The sequence below is a fragment of the Gymnoscopelus braueri genome, assembly GCF_963280865.1.
Source record: "Gymnoscopelus braueri genome assembly, chromosome: 15".
Lineage (NCBI taxonomy): Eukaryota > Metazoa > Chordata > Actinopteri > Myctophiformes > Myctophidae > Gymnoscopelus > Gymnoscopelus braueri.
The window spans coordinates 12,783,394-12,805,129 of NC_137620.1; the positions used below are offsets into that span (position 1 = coordinate 12,783,394).

At 42.7% G+C, this 21,736-nt stretch overlaps 1 protein-coding gene across 2 annotated transcripts in view; it reads left to right on the forward strand.

The window, feature by feature from the left end:
* The window catches only part of dock11 (dedicator of cytokinesis 11), a 124,881-nt gene that overhangs the window by 68,050 nt on the left and 35,095 nt on the right, over positions 1-21,736 (forward strand). The window contains exons 27-42 of one of the 2 annotated variants that reach the window (XM_080450692.1): positions 103-174; positions 2,589-2,735; positions 5,511-5,594; positions 5,882-5,993; positions 6,396-6,434; positions 9,216-9,397; positions 11,057-11,173; positions 12,453-12,528; positions 13,480-13,568; positions 16,466-16,586; positions 17,567-17,633; positions 18,331-18,378; positions 18,973-19,118; positions 19,588-19,703; positions 19,845-19,982; positions 21,478-21,660. In XM_080450692.1, the coding sequence (XP_080306818.1) occupies positions 103-174; positions 2,589-2,735; positions 5,511-5,594; positions 5,882-5,993; positions 6,396-6,434; positions 9,216-9,397; positions 11,057-11,173; positions 12,453-12,528; positions 13,480-13,568; positions 16,466-16,586; positions 17,567-17,633; positions 18,331-18,378; positions 18,973-19,118; positions 19,588-19,703; positions 19,845-19,982; positions 21,478-21,660 (1,737 nt within the window). The remainder of the gene's footprint in view (positions 1-102; positions 175-2,588; positions 2,736-5,510; positions 5,595-5,881; positions 5,994-6,395; positions 6,435-9,215; positions 9,398-11,056; positions 11,174-12,452; positions 12,529-13,479; positions 13,569-16,465; positions 16,587-17,566; positions 17,634-18,330; positions 18,379-18,972; positions 19,119-19,587; positions 19,704-19,844; positions 19,983-21,477; positions 21,661-21,736) is intronic. The other variant, XM_080450693.1, reaches the window with a different exon arrangement.

The window sequence follows — 21,736 nt, forward strand, 5'->3', positions numbered from 1 at the left end:
AGTTTATTGTAGTCTTGGGAGTTTTCTTTCTACTTCTGTGATGTTGGTACACCAGGAAAATACCACAATGACCATAACGCCTCGTCCTTTCCTCTTTCACAGTACTCCTGGTTCTTTTTTGAAACCATGGCCAAGTCGATGGCCCAGTACCTGCAAGAAGGCAACCGCATGAAGGTAATAATATTTGCACATCATCCGATCCATGGGCCTGCTGTCTTTCCCATGCACATTTAGGAATGTCCATTGTGCCATTACAGGATGCCCATGCATCCCAAAGCACTGTGTGTGTGTGTGTGTGTGTGTGTGTGTGTGTGTGTGTGTGTGTGTGTGTGTGTGTGTGTGTGTGTGTGTGTGTGTGTGTGTGTGTGTGTGTGTGTGTGTGTGTGTGTGTGTGTGTGTGTGTGTGTGTGCGTGCGTGCGTGCGTGCGCGTGTGCGTGTGCGTGTGCGTGCGTGCGTGAGTTCATATATCGTCAGTGTCCAGCCGGGACCAGCTAACTTTTTTCATTTTTTTTTTCATAAATCAACGCTATTGAACCCCCTCTACATCTGTGTACATTTTTTTTAAATAATAACATATGAAAAGTATTAAAAAGCGCCTCTGACGAAAACTCCTAACTCCATTGGACCCTCAAACTGTCCGTCAAAAACAAACAACTCCCCCCTCCTCTCAGGCTCTCGAGAAGCTCTGCTCTGTATGAGGCAGACAGGGAGAAGATTTTTCAATGCTTTTGGGAGAACATAAACTGGGAAGAGAAGAGCATGTATGTGCAAGGTTTGATAGATGTCACCCCAGTAAAGAGGAGAAGGGTGTCTTCACAAAGGTCATCTGCTCGTGTTTTCTTTTTAAATGTTAATGGACAGAGAATGAGTGTGTGCAGGAGTTTGTTTCAAACATCTCCAAGAGCTCAAGGAGATCATGCCAAAAGACTTTCACAGCTTTTATGACAATCTAAAGCACTAAGAAACACCCACCACACACATGCAACACACAACACACAACAGTGTGATAATAAAATGTTGATAGGTATATGATAGGTAAATTCAACTGTGGTTGTTATTGTTAGTGCAGTAGGCTACAGATTTGACAGATTCTATTTTTCATGAATGTATTTTGTATTTATATGCCATTTATTTATTGTTGGTGTGCCATGATCGCTTTAGTTAAATACATGATTGAGTATTGAGGCAGAATTGTTTGTTGCACTCAACTGTAGAAGAACAACAGTGGTAACAGTTAGATCCATGGTTGTTTACAATGCATGTTAAAATAAAAGTTGTTTAAGTACAGAATTCAGCTTGATCTATAGTATATGAGGATGGCGCTCACCATAAATAGCTGATCTCCAAGCTCACAATGCGTTGTGATGTGTTGTGAGCTTTGAGATCCATTGCCAGCTGTTCTTATCAATGATGGACAAAACCTCCTAACTCCACTTGCACTGGATTTGGGTAAAGTGGTGATAATATAATGACACATGCAAGTATCTGATAATATATAAAGTCACAATACCAAGTTTGATGAGGCAGTATTGATTTGTTTTAAAAATATAAGGTTTTCTTCATTTTCTGAAAAATTGATATTTTGTTTTTCATCTCCTGAACAATTACCATTTTGGATTTAGCTGGTTCCGGCCGAACAGCTGAGATATACTAGTGCAGAGACGTTCGCAAATCGGGCCGGGCCTGTTTCTCGGGAACCACTCATCCGATCGACTTCACACTGGACACTGAGCTTCCTTGGGTCGTCAGCACCTCGCCCGCCAAGTGCGAAGTCGATCGGATGAATGGTTTGCAAGATACGCGTGCCTGTTCAGAGTGCGCCGATTCTGGAGAACCTCTCATCCGATCGACATCACCCTCAATACCGCACTCCCTTGGGTCCTCAGCAATACACCCAGTGTGAAGTCGATCGGATGATCTCGAGATATTGTAGGTGAAGGACAGACTTACAGCACATACTGTTCGTTACATACTATATAATAGTATAGTTTCCTGGAATTCATACATAGATATTACCTGTGTGCTTAATGTACGCACATGCATGCACTCAAATGGCACATATGTGCAATTTTTTAGCATACACATCTTATATGGTACTCTTCCACAGAACTCATTAAAAAACAGGTGTTTCACCTGGATGGTGTGGTTTAGCAGGACGTAGCAGCAGTGCACGCTTCTGAACTACAAGGCAGGCGCGCTCTCACTGGGTAGCCAGTCTGTTTATATTATGTACATAGCTAGCATGCTAAAACATTATCCATTACATTCGAATTTATTCAAATAAAGCATCATCACCACATGGTCACTACACCAATGGCTCTCAAAGTGGGGTCAGGGGACCTCCCGGAGTCCTTGAGGGGGTTCCAGGGGGTCCCCAGCAAAGTTTGTTAATACCACCACTTCAACCGTTGTTGAAGTGAACCATGTGTAATCAATGAAACAAAATAGTTTCAGATGGGGGCACAAAGACACATCAATTTCGGGGTCCTTGACGTGAACCACAGTCTTCGCTACACAACTAGAAAGGCAGATGCGAGGCAGAGCTCAGTGTTCACCATGTGCTTCTGTTGTTGTGTGGTTTGGACAGATGCCTCGTGCCCAGCGCTTCCCAGACAGCTTCCACCAGGCGCTGCAGTCCCTGCTGCTGTCCATCATGCCTCACATCACCATACGACACGTGGAGATCCCAGAGGAGGCCCGCTGCATCAACGTCACCCTGGCCACCTTCATCAAGGTCCGCACCACCCACCCACCCACCCACCGACACATGAATAGTGACTGGCCATACACAGTTAGAACCTTCGTTACTGAAAAAGAGCATTCATACTCAGCATACCTACTGTACCCTGGGTAAATAAAGCTACAAATAAATAAATAATAATAATAATTTGTTAATTTGTTAAAAAAAACCTGGATTCTGCAGTGTATTTTATTATTTCCCCCCTTTTTTACATTATTTAACCAGATTCATCCCATTGAGATCAACTATCTCTTTTACAAAGGGAACCTGACCTGATAGTAGCAACACAGTTTCAACATTTAAAAACAACAACAACAACAATAACAAAACACAACAAAACAAAAACAGCATAAGTTTGAATGACATTAAAATTATCAGATGACGTGCACACACAGACAACCTGGATTCAATAGATTTCACCATAGTTTTAAAAAGGTTCAGGGTCACATTGTTTTGAATATTACGTTCCATATGTAGAGTAGAGTGTTCCATGCAGCAGGTGCAGAAAACCTAAAAGCTTTCTTTCCAAGTTCTGTTCAGACTTTGGAGAAAACAAATCCCCAAATGGCCTGGGAACAGAAATTGTATTTACAGTAATTCAAGTTAAGATAGAGATAAGATAAGCCAAGATGGGATTTGTAAATAATAACATCCCAATGACTGCTGAGGCAGTGTGTATATAAAGCAGGTCAATTCACTTTAAAATATAATACACAGGGGGCACCGATGGCCTAGTGGTTACGGCGCATACCACATATACAGTAGGCTCTAATGCGAGTCGCGGGTTCAAGTCCTGAGCTCGACGACCTTTGCTGAGCGTCTGCATCTGTCTCTCTCTCCCAGTTTCCTGTCTATCTAAAAATATCTTAAAAATATATGTTCACTCGAGAGTGAGTAAACCTGCTTGATATTTCATCACAACGGCGATGTCTAAAGGGCCATTCACACCAAGCAAGATAACAAGATAACTATAACGATAATTACGTGAGATGCCCATGCTGATCAACTTTAACGTTCTGTAAACAAAGTGGCACAAACACAAACTGTGCAGTCTGCAGCTGTGTCAGGGCCCACACACGGAGCCAGAGAGAGACACATTCAAAATAGGCTATGGAGAATCTGACTCTGATTATTAATTATAAGGAGGTGAGATAGTTGTAGGCTTGCTTAGGTAATGCCAGCTAGACTACCAGCTAGCGTCAGCTATGCACCATCGTCTCCGTTAATAATAACAACATAACGATCACCGATTCCGAGGCCGTGTGTGAGACCGGTCTGTCTGATGGATTCTGATTACCTGTCAGTAAACTATCGTTTATAGATTCACTCTGAAATTATCCAATTGATATCGTTCACCATTATCGTTGTAGTTAATGTTGTGGTGTGGATTTAGAAAGATTTTTAAAATGACATATCGTTATAGATATAGATGTAGTTATGATGCTTGGCGTGAACGACCCTATATGCTGGAAATAGCTGATCCACAAGCTCACAACACATTGCATACGACTACAGTTTGTAATGAATTTCATTATACATGCTGTCCAGCATATGAAGACAGTGAGCAGAGGCATTCATGGACAATACATAACCATGTGTAATCAATGACAGGTGCAAAGGTGTTCATGTAACACATCACATCAGCGTAATCCATGACAAACAAACAGCAACAATAGAAAAAGAAAAACATACACAAAAACACACATTAGACATAATTTAGTGGCCTGTATGTGTTATCAAGTCAAGTAACTTGATTAGACCCCAGTTGGGTTAAACTGTGGCCAAGTCTGTGGCTTAAAAAAAACAAAACAACCAGGAGTACTGTGAAAGAGGAAGGATGGGGATGTTTATATCGCTGTGGTCATGTCCTAGTGTGTCAACTGGGAAAAGGAAAGACAAAACTGACAAAAATGGTTTATATGATGACAGCAAGATACAGAAATAAGACTGAGATAACTTTGGATAATGTGTAAATTGTTCATGTAGCTTATAAGTAGCAAAACAAAATGTACTGTACTCCTCCCCTTAAAGAAGCAGTGTTTTATTTCCTTCTCCAGAGTGTGGCTTTAACATATTGATAATTGCATCATTGTTCTTATTCAGTGAGATATAGTCTTTGCCTCTTGCTATGAATGATTTCTCTGTTTATCCATAGAAGTGGAGCGTTGGCGCTCTAAATAGGGCTTGATCATAGGAAAGAAATATAGCAGAAGCCCATACTCTGATGTAGAATGAAAAGGAGATGATCGTTTGCATTTAATAATTATTGACATGTTTCAGCACAAGCCGCCATCATCTTGTATTGCAAATTATTTGATGGTCTTCTATTCAGCCTTCTATTCCAGTGTGTGCCTACTAGGGGTGTGACGATATATCGTCCCGCGATATATTGCAATACGTTTTTGTGACGATATGTATCGTTTGGGAGAAGAACAAAAAAAAAATATATATATATATATATTTTTTTTTTTGCAATAATAATAATGCAAAAACAGAAATATATAAGTTTGCATAAGCTTCCCCCCTCCCCATATATTTTCATAATAAAAAAGTGCCATATATCGTATCGATATTGTATCGATGTCTTGAGCCCAATATCGTATCGTATCGTTTCATGAAATGAGTCGGCACACCCCTATCTGCTAAATTTTTTTATATTGTATACAGTGTCTGCCCATGTCAGGGCAATGCCAGTTTCTTTAGTCTAGACTAGGATCAGCCGTAGCCTGGGCCATGTGTCCTAACCTTCGCCTCTTCCTCTCTCCTCAGAGGTGCATGACCTTCATGAACCGAGGGTTTGCCTTCAGCCTGCTCAACGACTACATGTGTGGCTTCAGCCTCAAAGAACCCAAGGTACCGTCCCTCACCGCACACCCAACACCTCCGACTTGAAGGTCGATAACAAAGCTAAGGTTTATGCGACAGGCGTATAGCTGAAAGCTGAGTTTCAAAAGCATGACACAGAAATAAAAGTCATTCTGTAAAGGGGGGGACATTCTACACAGAGAGATCCATTTTCTTAGCTTATTGTACCTTACAGTGTGTGTGTGCGTGTGTGTGTGTGTGTGCGTGTGTGTGTGTGTGTGTGCGTGTGTGTGTGTGTGTGTTTGTGCATGTGTGTGTGCACGCGCTTTTCTCAGGCGCTGACTGAAATGAAATTTGATTTCCTGATGACAGTGTGCAACCACGAGCACTACATTCCACTCAACCTGCCCATGGCGTTTGGCCGCACCAAGCTGCAGAGGGTACAAGGTGAGGGTCAAAGGTCACGTTCCATCTCACCCAACTATGTCCTTGCATCATGCCGCTCCCCCCACCACAGAGACCAAGAGCCACAGAGCTTTCACATCAGCCCACCACCCCCACCTTCGTAGACCCCTATTAACTTGCCTGATTGGACTCAAACTCCCACACGTCTATTACTGTAACGTATTTTGATCGAACACCACAAATGCCATTGTTCTAACGTTAACTGTCACATGATGCATTAATCCCAACACAACTTGAGACTAAAATAATAATGTTTGTTGTCACTGCCCATCAGCAAATTGCAAACAATTATATATGTTATTGAAATGGAATGCATGGAATGTTCACATTAATTTGTTTACCCCCACCTCCCTTCCTTTTCTTTTTGTTTTTGCTTGTGGTCAGATTTTATTTCATACGCAACGGAGCTTTTTGGCGCTGTAGGTAGGTAATGCCCCCCCCTCCCCTGCCCCACCCACCCACCATGCATCTGTTTGTTGCCGTATGCAAACGTCCGTAAATGACCCCCCCCTGCTCTGACTTGCAGCACTAACCCACCAGTCCTGCCGGTGTCCTGCGGGACTCCCCCTGCATTCACTCTCACTCACGCTCTACTCCTCATGTTGCTTTTTTTACGCCGTCTCTGGCACGGCGGCATCATTCGCCGGCCCACCTTTTACGATCGCTTGCCTGGGCCTGTCCGCCACGGGGGGGCAACGGAGCTTGACTGTTCTGGGAATCTACTCACCCACACTACCTTCTTCATCTGTCTGACTGATTTAAGACTTTGGGGGGAAAAAACAGAAAACAAAACAAATAAGGGAACAACCCTTTCACGCAGCCATATGTCTAGGCCTGTCACAATTATTACATAATCGTCAAATTGCAATTATTTGAGATCATCGCAATTATTTTTCCATTATCGTCATAATCGTTTCCATGTTGAAACATTTTCACACATTTTCAAATATATAAAAAAAAAACTGAAATAGCTGATCTACAAGCTTACAACGTGTGACTTTGTGATGCGTTGTAAGCTTGTAGATCAGCTATTTCTGCTATTTCTGCTATTTCTGACAATTAATCGTCAACTTAAATTTGTAATCGTGACAGCCATACGTATGTCTCGCTCACTTTCACTCTCTGTCCCTGTCCCCTCTCTCTCTCTCTCTCTCTCTCTTTCTCTCTCTCTTCCTTTCTCGATCTTCCTCTCTGTCTTCTCTGAGATAACGACAGAGGGTAACTCAGTTAATAATCTGCGTGGGCCTGTATTATATCGACACACACACACACACACACACACACACACACACACGTTTGTTTTGAAATGCATGAATAATGAACCCCATTAGTTGGTTATCTTCACCGTGGTTATTCTTCATAGACGGGTTGGACTAAAAGTTGCCCGTATGCCTAACGCAGGTTCCTTTCTGAATTCCCCTCCTCTTCGGGGTTTGTTCCCATGCAACAACCAAACCAAGAGATGCCTGGAGAATGAACATGTGATTTGGTTGGCGTACTGTAACTTTGTGAAATATCGTTGTGCAATGTTGCATTAGCGTTGTTCTTCTGTGTAATGTTGCATTAGCGTTGCTCTGTGTACTGTAATGTTGCATTAGCGCCAGGAGGACACGGTGACATTTGAAAAGATCAAATGCACCCGTAGACGGACGGTTTGCCACAGTACATGTCCATTACTGAAATACAGCCAAGCCCAGGGCAGAGAATGGAAATGAATATGAAAATATGTGTTATCTATCTATCTTTGTTATAGATACAACACTTGCATGTAAAGTACCTTGGCCTCATATACAGTAGGAGATAACGTGTCGTGCCACCCGATATGACATGTTGTTGACCCTTGACCAGCTGTCCCAGCTACAGAACTATAACCCATACAGAGTCATTGGACAAAAATGATTAAAATATAATGCACTTTTTCTGCAGTCCCCAAGTACTTGGTAACTACCAGGTAAAGGTATAGTTCAGTAAGTTACTTGATAATTACAAGTATTGTAAAACACCTTTAGTATTACCCATCAATTCAAGTACAATTACATTGTATTTGTCACAGCTTTGTCAGTGTATTACTCAATACGTTGTAAATTCCTGGGGGAGTAAAGGCCCATTTATACTCGACATAGAATATGTGTGTATAGATACTAATGTCTGTTATCCTGCGTTAAGTTTGTCCATCTCTGTGCACGTTTTCTGAAAGCTTACGGATACGACAATTGCGTATCTATCTACAAGGTGCAACAGTGCAATGTATGTGAGCAATGCCGCTTGCGTTATGAACATATACTGTACGCACATGTGTATACGTTCAGAACAGGGGTATAAATGGGCCTTGATAGGCGAAACTGGACTGTGAAAGGGGGAATCATTTGTTCCTGTCGAATTGCCATGTTCTCACTATGTCCCATTAGTTGTTTCCTTTTCTTTTTAGTTGTTTCCTTTTCCTTTACAATTTACTCGGGAAGACGTACTGTACTTAGGGGACTGTAAATAAAAGGGGCAAGATAAGAGGATTGGCATAGAATCAAAACTCTCTGCCATTAACACTCTAATTGTAGCCTTATGGCTAATTCATGTTTTCTCGTATGAAATAGGCTTTTAGGTACAATCCTTGGTAAACAATCCCAAGACATAATGCTCACAGTGGTGGTTCTCAAAGTGGGGTCCCGGGACCCCCAGGGGTCCTTGAGGGGGTTCCAGGGGGTCTCCAGCAAAAATGATTTATAGTTACCAAATGGACACTTACAGGTTATAAATGAGGGATAGTTCACCCCCAAAATTACTTTTTTTCCTATCGATTAGTCACCCGATGGAGACTTGAATTCATGGATATTTTTTTGTTTTTGTCGCATTCCTAAGCCAATGATTTGATGACCAGCAGCGGTTCAGGAGACACAAAGAGTCTCCTTTGTGTCTCCTACCGGAACCGCTGCCTACCGGTCCGCTGGTCATCAAATTATCGGCTTAGGAATGCGACAAAAACATATCCATGAGTTCAAGTCTCCATGGTGTGCCTTATCGATAGAGTATTTTTTTCCTGAACTGTCCCTTTAAGGTGGGTAGTCTGTGGCCTATTGCATATCAAACCGGGGGTTCTTGAAGTTTATACGTTTGAGAACCACTGCTCTATCATAGCCTGAGTAAGGGGGGGCCGCCACTGGCTCGCTGACACCCGTCTGTGTGACCCCCCCCCCCCCCCAAACACAGATCAGAGCCTGGAGTTCAGCCTGACGGAGGACTACTGCACCAACCACTTCCTGGTGGGCCTGCTGCTCAGAGAGGTGGCGGGGGCCCTGATGCAGGGGCCCGACGTGCGACAGCTGGCCGTCGCCGTGCTCAAGAACCTCCTCATCAAACACGCCATGGACGACCGCTACACCGTGTACAAGGTGGGGGCAGCAGCAAGGGGGACAAAAGGGGACAAATGGAATGATGTTCATTCTGTGATGAATAATGTTTTTAAGATGGCATTTTGTGTAGAAAGATGGTTCATACCAGTTACGCCGATCGTGCACTTTGTACAGTACGTCGCTCTGGATAAGAGTGTTTGTTTAAATGCCAAAATAAGTAAATCACAGGACAGAAACATTGTATCGTGAGCTTGACACTCAGTTATTGTCAGCGAGTGACACTGAAAGACTGGTGGTAATTTACTGGAGGTGAGAGAGGGAGATCTACAAGCTCACAGTGCATTACATAGATCTGCTATTTTCACTATATTTTAAATATGGTTGTCCCATCCTAGATCCTATTTTGTGGAGTCAAAAGTATAATATTTCTATTTAAAATGTAGTGGAGTGAAAGTTGTCAGCTTGCAAAAAAACAAATACTCAAAAAAATTACAGTACTGAAGTAAATGTACTTTTACTGTCCACCACTGATCGTAATCCAGTTGACTGTTTTTTTACGAGAAGCACATTTTTTTTGCTGCTGCCACAAATGCAGTAAAATGGACATACAGTACAAACGTTGTAGTTAGACAGTCAATGCTTGTACACAGAAAGCAAAGTTCGTGAAGTTCCGACAAGATAAGGAGGTCTGTTATGCAAACGATATGCAAATAGACACACACAGGTATGCCATCATTAGTCCAGCCAGACAGGTGGCTCTCGAATAGTATACTGATTACAGATAAGAGCTGTTGTTTCTTATCTGCATTTGTCCTCTTTTACTGCATTACATTGTTGTGCAGTTCACTGTGCCAAAAAGTCCCCTTTCATTTCCTTCCCCAATTTTCAGCGATAAGTGTGTAACTATTTTAATGAGGCTGTCAGTTTGTCTGTCTATATGTTGCTGACACTCACTGGCGGCAAAACTGTCCCCTAGAATCCTGGACTGCTGGCGTAGTGGCCCAGGCACCTAAGCAGCCTGACAGCGCGTCGTGGGTTCAAGTCCCGATCCCGACGGCCTTTGCTTTGCTGCATGTCTCTCCCCATCTCCCTCCCCATTTCCTGTCAGACTATTATCCTATCAATAAAGGCATAAAAGCCCAAAAAATTATCTTAAAAAAAGAGTCCCCTAGAGGGTGCTGTGACTTAACTATGCACGCCTCTAGTCTAGGTCAGTGGTTCCCAAACATGTTCATGTCAAGGACCCCCAAATTGATATGCATTTGGCCGCGGACTCCCATTTGAAAAGGTTTTGTGCCAGAGACCCTTAAGAGAAGATTTGTCAATATCTTTCAAGGTTTTTCAAAGAAATTGCAGCTCTACAAGCTCACAACGCATCGCATCACAACACGTTGTGAGCTTGTGAGCTTACAGCACAGAGGTGTTTCTGCTTGCTTCATAAAGTACATAATGGAGAATGACAGGGGGATGATATCTGAAAACTGTAACTTTTTAGGAATCAAATTCCAAAATAGCAAAAGTAGCATATCGACAAGCTAAAAAAAAGAAGCCTTTAAACTGTTCCTCATTTTGCTGGGGACCCCCCCGGAACCTCCCCAATGACCCCTGGAGGTGCCCACTGGTCTCCATTTTGACAACTAGTGCTCCATATTGCCTTGCTGCTGCTCTCATCCAGCGCTGTGTTTCGTTTCGTTTCAGAACCAGCAGGCCCGGATCTGTCTCCTCTACCTGCCACTGTTGGAGTTGCTCTATGAGAACCTCAAGCAGCTGTCTGCCCACCAGCCCAACATGTCCGCTCCCAGCCTGGGTCTCACTGTGAGTCCCCCTCTGAGCCCCAGAGCTCCAGGACTCTCCCTGGTTCTCTGAACCTCACTTGTCGCAGATTTATCTGCTTACTGTTCAGTGACGTAGTGATGTATGCTGTTGCTGTCAAGGAATTGAATTATTACACAGTATATTACTCAGCACAGTGATTTGTTCAGTGACGTAGTGATGTATGCTGTTGCTGTCAAGGAATTGAATTATTACACAGTATATTACTCAGCACAGTGATTTGTTCAGTGACGTAGTGATGTATGCTGTTGCTGTCAAGGAATTGAATTATTACACAGCATATTACTCATAAGTCATGAGTTACTCAGAAGCATACTGAGCAGCAAATAAGCACTTACTTGTATTACTGTGGGGTTATACATACGAGTGGATAAGTTTACACTTGAAATACACATCAGTGCTGCTGGTTTAACATTACTCTAGCAGTCTCCAGTTGGGGATAAATGCCTAGGAGACCCTCAAGCAGGGCCCCGCTAATGGTTCCAAACTCACAGCTTGTCACTTATTAGGCTTTTGCAGTGCGGGCCCCTCGTCTGTGTGACTCCCTCCCTGCCTGATGATCTCAGGCTGGCAAACTTCAGTGTCCTTTTGCATCTCTTTTTAAATTATCTGTATTTACTGTACAGCAGTGGTTCCCAAACTGGGGGTTGGGACCCAGGGGGGGTCCCCAAATAATTTTGCGGGGTCCCCAGATGATTAGCTTAATGTGCAACATTGTTTTCTCACTCAACAGTAAACAAACCAACAAACTGTATAAGTGTATACAGGCTATCTGCACATTTCTTAAGTTACAATTTAATGACCTTTAAGACCTTTTTAATACCAAATTAGCCAAATTGTCAAATATTATGTAAGAAAGAGGAAAACATTGTGAAAATAGCCGATCTACAAGCTCACAACGCCTCGCAGTGCGAGGCGTTGTGAGCTTGTACTTCGGCTATTTTCACAATATTTATCTGTAGAACAGAGTCAAACTAAATGTAATGCCTACAATTCCAAGTGCTTGTCAGGGTGGGGGGTCCCCAGTTCAAATATGATTATTTTGGGGGGTCGCGAATTTGGGAACCCTTGCTGTACAGCACGTTGTAAGTAACATGTTTTTACAGTAGGCCTATAAATAAAGTTATTATTATTAGTAGCAGTAAAAGCAAATGAGGCAATTTAACTGCAGCTGGTGAGATGAACATGACTGTTAAACATTCTTCCCGTTGTAGCAGATAACAACCCTCCTGAACCTCATGCTGTGTTTGTTGTCGTCCAGGGCTCCAGAGATGACCTGATCTCAAACAGCTCCATAGACACCCGCAGAATCAGCACTGCCATTGACAAAGACCACGGTGAGACCACCAGAGCTTATTTTATCTCTTTGCCTACAGTACAGTAACTTTATACAAGACCAACGTGTCATATTAGCATATCATCTAGATCAGGGATGCTCACTGTGGACCAGACCCCTCCCATTTATTAGGAAGTACTAGACCATACCCGGTGAAGTGCGCAGGCGAAAGTAGTTGCAAACGTGGGGTTATTGCACGTCCTGTCGCGCGTCCCCCCCGCGGGTCCCGTCGCGCCACCACCCACCCCCTCCACCCCACGCACGCCCCCCCCCCCCCTCCCCCCGCGGTCAACGGCGTGACATTGTGTGTATATGTAATGGCTTGTTTTCATAGACCTTGCTGTGTGTTTCTCGCAGGGCTTCGCAGTTGAGTTCAGATGGTAATGGTCAATGACTGTGTGCAAATTCAGATCAATTGCTCCAGCCACTGAGGAGAACCGGGCACACGTTTTTGCTCTCAGAGGTTTGTCAAATTATAGGAGGATATGTATGTCAACTGTGTTACAAGTTGGCTTACAAATGTGCTTCTTTTTTTTTTTAAACATCGGCGCACTGAATTGTTATGTCTACTGCACCAAGGTAATATTGTTAATGCAATGACATTAAGATTAATTGAAACATCACAGAATTACTTTCTCCTCACTACTTGAAATTATTATTATTTATTTTTAAATAAAGGTAAACTGTTTGACTAGAATTGTGCATACCGGTAATCATTGTTTTTTTTGTTTTTTTTTTACCAATTTATACCAAAAGTAGAGAATACAAGAGAATACCTCAAGAGATAAATTCACACTGAGGATTTTACAGTGTAGATCGGGGTCCCAGATAAAAACAAAAACAAAAAAAAACAAAGGTATGGGGGGGTCAGTGGCCTAATGCATATCAAACTGGGCCTCCTTGAAATTAAAAAGGTTGAGAACCACTGACTAAGACTCGGCATCATCTCCAGGTCTGCTTGCTCAGAACGGCCATGTTGGGAGGAGAGAAGACAACAGAGTCTCGCTCTTCATGGACCAAGGAGCGTCGGACAGTATTGAGGTGAGTCCAAGTGGAATGAGCAGATCAGACCTAATGCCTTGCTCTCCGAATGTCGTGGGTTCAATTCCAACACGGGACCTTTGTTGCATCACCCCCCCCTGTCATTCTCCATTGTGTACTTTATGAAGCAAGCAGAAAGCAAGCAGAAACACCTTAAAGGTGCTGTAAGTGATTATTATATTTTTGGTTAAAACAACACGTTTATTTTTAAAAGGTTCTATATTCCAATATTCATTACAATAATAGAGTGTTTACGTTCAGTAACAGGGGTTTCCCCGTCTCTCCAGCTCTTTAGTAAACAGAAAATACATTTTCTGAGATTGGATGAAATTGGCATCTCGACCTGAAAATGTATTTTCTGTTTAACTCATTCAGTGCCAGACTTATTTCTGGCTGTGTTGTCCCAGTGCCAGAGCCAAAAATTCATTGTAAAAAAAAAAGGTGCTCAGGAGCCGAGATACCGCCTTTTTCAGTAAGAAGTTAAACAATAAGTGAATGGAGCAGCACATTTCAAATCATGATATCTTGGGTTCAGAACATGTTTCCCCCCCAAAAAAAAGTTAAAAAAAATATATATATATTTTTAATATATATATATATTTTAATGACGTCTTAGACGTCACGTGGCGCTCAGGGCGTAACAATGGCGATAAAAACGGACGTCTTAGACGTCATGTGGCACTGAATGTTAAGGATGCAAAGCCTGCGGAGGTAGTTCAGGCAGACAACTCAAAGTTTGTGCATCAAAAAAAAACTTGCAGGGAATGAATGAAATGAAACAGAGCCGTGATGCCAAATATGCTTATAAATATCTATGCTCAATATATTTATGCTCAATACATATTTATTCAATCCAAGAGTTGTGTGACTACACTAAAGAACTGGAGAGAGCCCTGTGTAGACCCCTGTTACTGAACGAACACGACTACAGCTCAGAGGTCGCGTTAGTCAGGTAATTGCCGGCTTTGACCGTTTTTTTTATGGCCAAGACCAAAAACAATTATTCCCACCGGACATCCTGACCGATTAAAAAACGTACAGTCATTTATTCTTTTCAATTCTTTTCTTTTCACACATTTCAAATGTGCCTCTCTGTAGCTGCCTCTGTTTCACAGGAGAAGGCTCTGTGGAGTTACGTGTGGAACTGCCACGGAAAATTCAATGAATACACGGAAGTTGTCTTACCACAAATCAAGAACAATGCATACGCATTTCATTGATGATGAAGCAGAGGCAACAGCTGTCCATTTCAGCATCAGGTTGCGTAGTGTGGTTAAACCAGGAAGATAGAATGCACGCCCAACCCAACCCATAGGCTAAACGAATATTAACACATTGAAATTATTTATGAGGAGAGTCAGGAGACTGTAGTAGAAGATCACCACAAAAGCTTACTCAACTTTCCCAAAGTCGCATATAACAGATGCATGGACGCACTCCCGACTAGGGCTTTCACCAACTAGTCGACTAGTCGACTAGTATAACCACTAGTCGACCTTGTTGGTACTAGTCGAATAGTTGGAGAAAAAAAAAACGTTTTAATGCCATAGTAATGGCCCATTACTATTATTATTATCCTCCTGCCTTTATTTGTATCAAAATGGGGTCAAAGGTATGCCCAATAATAGCCTATTATTGGGCAATAACCCCCTTTTGAGGATCCTTGGAGACGCTGCTGTGCTGCTGTTCCAGAAGCGCTTCCCTTAAAACGGCATTAAAATAAAGGCAGGAGGATAATAATAATAGTAATGGCATTAAAACAATGGCAAAACCATTGTTTTTTTAGTCCACTACCACTGCGTCAAATTAGTCGACCAGTAAAAATCTCTAGTCGTGAAAGCCCTACTCCCGACATATAATTATGTCACCATACGACCATATATGGCAAGTAGCCTACATTTTGATTCATTGCTGGCCAGAATCAATGAACCTTATGAAAGATTTGCGCAGAACCGACTTTTAGACTTTATTATGAAGAACATGTTTTTTTTTGCCATGAAACTAATGATGCAACACCTTGTTTAGAAGTCATTATGCACGCAGCCAGCCACGGACACAATTAACCTGCGCGATTGTAGCCTATATAATTAATCCCCTTATGCAAGATGAAGCTGTAATTATTTTCTATAGCCTAGTGCTTTACATTCAAATCGTTTTCAGTCCCAAATATAATTCTTTAACTGTTATTATTAGCTCATTTTACGCACCAGCTTGTCATTCATGCATTAAAAATGATCATGGTCCGTTATTTTTATCAGATGCTATTTTTTTAAAACTGCTGTAACAATCAGTGTCAAATGTCTTGCTCACACATTGCCAGTGGGCCACATAACTACCCCACACATATGTTTTATACCTTTTGAAATAGTTAACTTCAGTTTGATAAGGTAACTCAATGGGGCATTAATTGGGCTGAAAGTAAACCTTACCAAAATTTTTAGTAATTTTGTCACAGATATGTCTGACCTATGACTGACGTCATAGATGACAGAAGTCACAGGCTGATCATATGAAGTCCGAGATCCATAATATGGAATCACGCCGTTCCCATGTAGATCTCGAGATCCACATGATTACGGTAGATATTTTTTCCTCCTTTTATTATGGTGCTTTATTTCATTTCACTTTAAAACTGTTGGTTACAGCCTCTGTGTGTTGATCCTTCAGTTAAAGTATCAATGTCATGTACCCCCTTCCCCAATTTTGGCACTGATGATGATAATATTTTCCTTATTTAATTGTCAGCCCCAGTGGTGAGAGCGTGAGTCTTGTTTGCAAGTACTCTAACATGAGTTGAAATATCTCTGGGAAAATAAATAATAATTCTCTGATTGTGTGTGTGTCTGTGTGTGTCTGTGTGTGTGTGTGTGCGTGTGCGTGTGCGTGCTGTCTTCCAGCTCCATAGACGTTGTTCTACCATGAGCAGCAGCCCGCTGCCTCCGACAGGCAGACTGGGACAGTATGAGATCAAAGGACTTCTGCTGTGCTTCCTGCACATTGTCAGGACACTGTCAGAAGGTCAGCCAACACAAGTACTCTATCGATGTCCTACCAGGGTTCAACTTGTACAAAAACAGAGGGGACATTTTCCTAACCACTTAAGCCCTTCGTCGTACGGAGAAATAACGGAAATAACAGATCTACAAGGTTATCTGCTATTTTCGCTATTTAAAAAAAGACGTATCGGCCACCAGAGATAAAAAAAATTATGATGACAAGAGGGGGGATATCAAAAGCACATAATAATAATTAATACAAAATATTGTAAATCACTTTACATTTTTCTCCAATCTCAAAGTGCTACAGGGTTTAAAAACACGGTCAAAATATTCATAAGCATTATCTCGGGATAAAAAGTAGATTTTTAGCTTGGGTGGCGCAGTGGTCCCTGCCCACCACCACGGAGGTTGTGGGTTCGAATCCACCGTGGTGTACCTGGCTTTGACGAGCGTCTATACAAACACAATTGGCCCGTGTTTGGTGGAGGGAAGTCGGGCTCGGTGGGTGATATCGGTCATTGCACGTACTCCTACGGGCTGGGGGCGGCACCTGTCAGCGGGGAGTTGGGCGGGAGGAGTAGGACGAAGGCTCTACGTCCTCCCGGTGGGGGCTCCTCACTGGCAGGTGAGTCAGTAGGATACGACAGCAGTGACAACACACAAATGTGTGTGGGGAGGAATCAATCGGCATATATAACGACTAAATTGGGGAGAAAAAGGGGTTAAAAATAATTGGCTACTCTAAATTAGTAAAAAGACGTTTTCTTTTTAATAAGTAAAATGAAGGCATAAAAAAACCTAAGGATAAAACTAAGAGAACGCTTTGTTATGTATTGATTTGCTTTGTTATACATGGAACACCCCCCCCCCCCTCAAGACAAATCATACACTGTGAACAACCCTACTGTAATGTACCATTGGAGCTCAAAGAAATCATACTGTAGCGACACAAAACATAATGATTCTCTGTGGTGTGCAATGTTCATCCTTTGTCCTCAGACAATCTGCTGGCCTACTGGAACAAAGTCAGCCCTCAAGACATCATGAACTTCCTCAGTCTGCTGGAGTAAGTCTCCTAAGCATTGTCTCCTGCAGACAATAGAATAATATTTAAACTCTTCATCATCCAGTCTGTCATCGTATGTAACAGTTAGCGATCTGTTTATCCACCAAACCTCTTGCACTTTGTATGCCTAAGTAAGCTCGGTAATGCTGGAGTCTCATTTCTCTTCATGTTTTTGTTTGCCAAGTGGTGAGGTTCCATTGTGCTGACTGAGGCCAACAGTAGTAATGAAATTGATTGATTGATAGAATATTACATTTTTGGCAAAAAATGTAAAACAGCACAGTTACATTTAAAATACTTTGTCTTAACAGGTCCGTTCATGAAAGTCCTTGCGGTCTTGTTTCCAATGATTCCAAATAAGTTGAATAACCTGGGGCGAAAGGAAAATATGGTTCATGGTGGGAAAAGATTAGAGTAAATGCCACGTATGAACTTTGAAGCTTAAACAAGAAAAAGAAAATCCTTTCAGTTCCATTTTTTTATAGAGAGAACATGCTGTATTAGCTCTCCCGGATTGAAAGATATTACACCGTATAGGTTTAACTGGTCTAAATCAACTATCAGTGCGTTGTTTTTGTGTGGTGCAGGGGTGGGGGTACTCGCCCCACGAAAGGGAATCGCAATGTCATTCTTTTTTTCCTTTCCTAATGGTAACCCGTCTCATCTCTCTCCCTTCCGTCGGTGGTCACTCCTCCAGAACGTGTCTGGTCCAGTTCCGCTACATTGGAAAGAGGAACATTGGCAGGTAAGGCCCCCCCCCCACACACACACACACACACACACACACACACACACACACACACACACACACACACACACACACACACACACACACGTTTTCCATTGAGGTCCTATGTATTCAATTCATCAACATAGCACAAAAATAAAATACAATGACATCAGCAAATATAAACACTATATGTGGGGAATGCCATCACCCTTCTATGGGAGAAGTGAGATCGACCTTTGGCCTCCTGAAAAGATGGATTTTCAGGCCTGTTTTGAAGGAAGCCAGTGATACACACTTTTAAAGGGATGGTGTCAGGGCATTCCACACTTTGGTGGCAGTGCTGTAGAAGGAGAATTTACCCACGTGTGTTCTTTGTAGGTGTTACCATCGTTGTTGTCGCTCCCGCTAGTGTTGTGGCTGTGGGTGTCATATTTAGTCAGATATAAAACACCTGTGATGTGTATCTTACCACTGATCTCCTCTATGCCTGATTGTTTGTTTGCACAAGGTGCACAATTCCATTGTTGTGTAGATTAGATACATTTGTGTGTGTGTGTGTGTGTGTGTGTGTGTGTGTGTGTGTGTGTGTGCGTGCGCGTGCGCGTACAGGACTCAGGATGCGTGGGTATCTAAGCTGTTCTCCTCAGAAAGGAAGTCTCAGACCATGCCAGCCATGCGCTGTAACCGAGCCAGCCTCCTGCAGACCAGGATGCAACAGTTCAGCATCACGGACACCTCGCTCACTCTCAACATAGGTACAGCAGTACACCACACACAAGGACTTCACCATCAGACAAACTATGGTCTTTTCTATTAGCATGTAGGTTTGCCCATCCAACTTGCCACATTATATCAGTTGTACAGCTCAACTACAACTTTATTTGTCACATCATCACAAGTTTGCGTGTGCAAAAGACCCAGCTTCCCATGAATTGCATTTACAGACATCATAATACATCAAAATAGAAGTGTCAAATATGAACATGAAGTGTACTCAACCAAATAACTAACGGCAGAGTACGTCAGGCAAGTGAAGACATCATGTAGCAGCAGACATCAAGTGTGTGTGTGTGTGTGTGTGTGTGTGTGTGTGTGTGTGTGTGTGTGTGTGTGTGTGTGTGTGTGTGTGTGTGTGTGTGTGTGTGTGTGTGTGTGTGTGTGTGTGTGTGTGTGTGTGTGTGTGTGTGTGTGTGTGTGTGTGCGTGCGCGCGTGTGGCCTTTCAGGAACAGGGCCTTCGGAGGCAGAGGTCCACCATCAAGCCCTATTGGAAGGCAACATCTCTACCGAGGCCTGCCTCACTGTGCTGGATGTCCTGTCTCTCTTCACTCAGTGTTTTAAGGTTGCTTGATAAACACACACACACACACACACATGCACGCACTCAACTTGCAACTGCATAGATGATGTGCGTATACTCCATTATACAAGATGTACACACTCACCTGATTCAGCAGATTCTTTGTGTGTGCATGTGTGATAGACTCAGCTGCTGGACAGTGACGGTCACAACCCCCTGATGAAGAAGGTGTTTGACATCTACCTGACCTTCCTTAAAGTCAGCCAATCAGAGGCAGCCCTCAGGCACGTCTTCGCTGCCCTCAGAGCCTTCATCAACAAGGTACGTTCAATATCATACACACACCCAGTCATTGTATTTGTTGTGTCTAGGGCTTGCAACTATCGATTATTTTCTTAGCGATTTGTCTATTGATTACATTTTTGACTGAGGAGATCATTTATTTGATTAAAATGTTTCGTTTTTTTTATATTATCAACAATTATTATCGACACCGCTGATCTATATGAATGGCAAGCCACTCTTGCATGAACCCTAGCGTCCCAATTCTGCGCATGTCGTAATAGGCGAACAGTCGATCTACAAGCTCACAACGCATCACAACGCTATGGGTTGTGAGCTTGCAACAGGTACGTCGGGTATTGCATAACCGGAGGGGCATGTGTACTGTGGTGGACAAAATTCATATAACAGTCATTGTGGTATTGCTTCATTGAATGAATTAGTAGATGCAACAATCGTCACCTGTTCTTCCTGGCCAAACTCCTCTGCCTGACAAACTCCTTACAAACAGCCGACTCACGCAAACCTATTTCAAAGATGCCGACTGTGTAGGAGTGAGCTATAGAATAAAGCCCATGTAATGAGTGACCACCTGTTGTCCATCCTGCCAGTATACATGTGTGTGGGACATTGGTGTTGGGGGGTGCTGGGGGAAGCTCTGGAAGGAGACACTATAGTCTCTCTCTGCTGTGAGGAGATCTACAATAAAGTATGAAGTTTGATTCCTGACATTGCAGTCCTGCATCCAGTACCTGCATCAGGTACCAAATTTAGGTGAACCGAATAAACCGAATTTAGGTGACAAAAAAAAAAAAAAAAAACCCGACCAAAACCGCAAAAAAATTGCATACCGCACCCTTAACCTAAAAGGTCTTCCCGCGGCTATGCCTGCATCTGTTTAACTTACTTAACCCATTAAAGGAGAATTTTGGACTAAGATTTTCTTACCTTTTCTATGACGTTATGATATCTTAGGATGAATGGTACAGTAGAAAAATGTCATAACTCCATCCCGGGTCCGCCACAGCTTAAAACGTGCACGGATAGGCCTTGCGTTAGATCGCATATTTTAATAGCTTTTTATTTAATATTTTTTGGTGAGATCTGACGTTCATAGTGACAGAACACTATAAAAAAAAAGAAAAAGAAAACAGAAGTCTCGCTAGACGAGATTTCAATCTCGAGATTTCAATCTCGTCTAGCGAGACTTCTGTTTTTTTGTTTGTTTTGTTAGCACCGAGTGCCGCGCTATGAGCTTGTAGATCTGCTATTTTTGAAAAATGTTGGAAAAAAATGTGTTAGATTTTTTTCCAAAAACTGTTAGGATTTAGATTTTTTTTAAGAATCGCCTCAGGTCTTAATGGGTTAAAGTAATCAACAGCTGCCGTTACAGTACCCAGCGGGCATTGTGCCCAACAGGAATCGGCCTAGTCGTTTCTAATTTCAACATGTTTGCTTTCTTGACTTCCTTACTGTTCCCTGCACACACTGCATTGACGTATACTGACTTGTGTTGTGTGTGTGTCCCGGTCAGTTCCCGTCGGTGCTTTTCAAGGGCCGCGTGACGCTCTGCGAGGTCCTGTGCTACGAGGTGCTGAAGTGCTGCGTGTCCAAGCTGGGCTCCCTGCGGGCCGAGGCCTCCGCCCTGCTCTACCTGCTGATGAGGAACAACTACGAGTACACCAAGAGGAAGACCTTCCTGCGCACACACCTGCAGGTATACGATCACAGTGGGGTTTTTTGTTTTTTGTGTGTGCATGTTTGCATGCAGGTCAATGCGTGTGCGTGTGCGT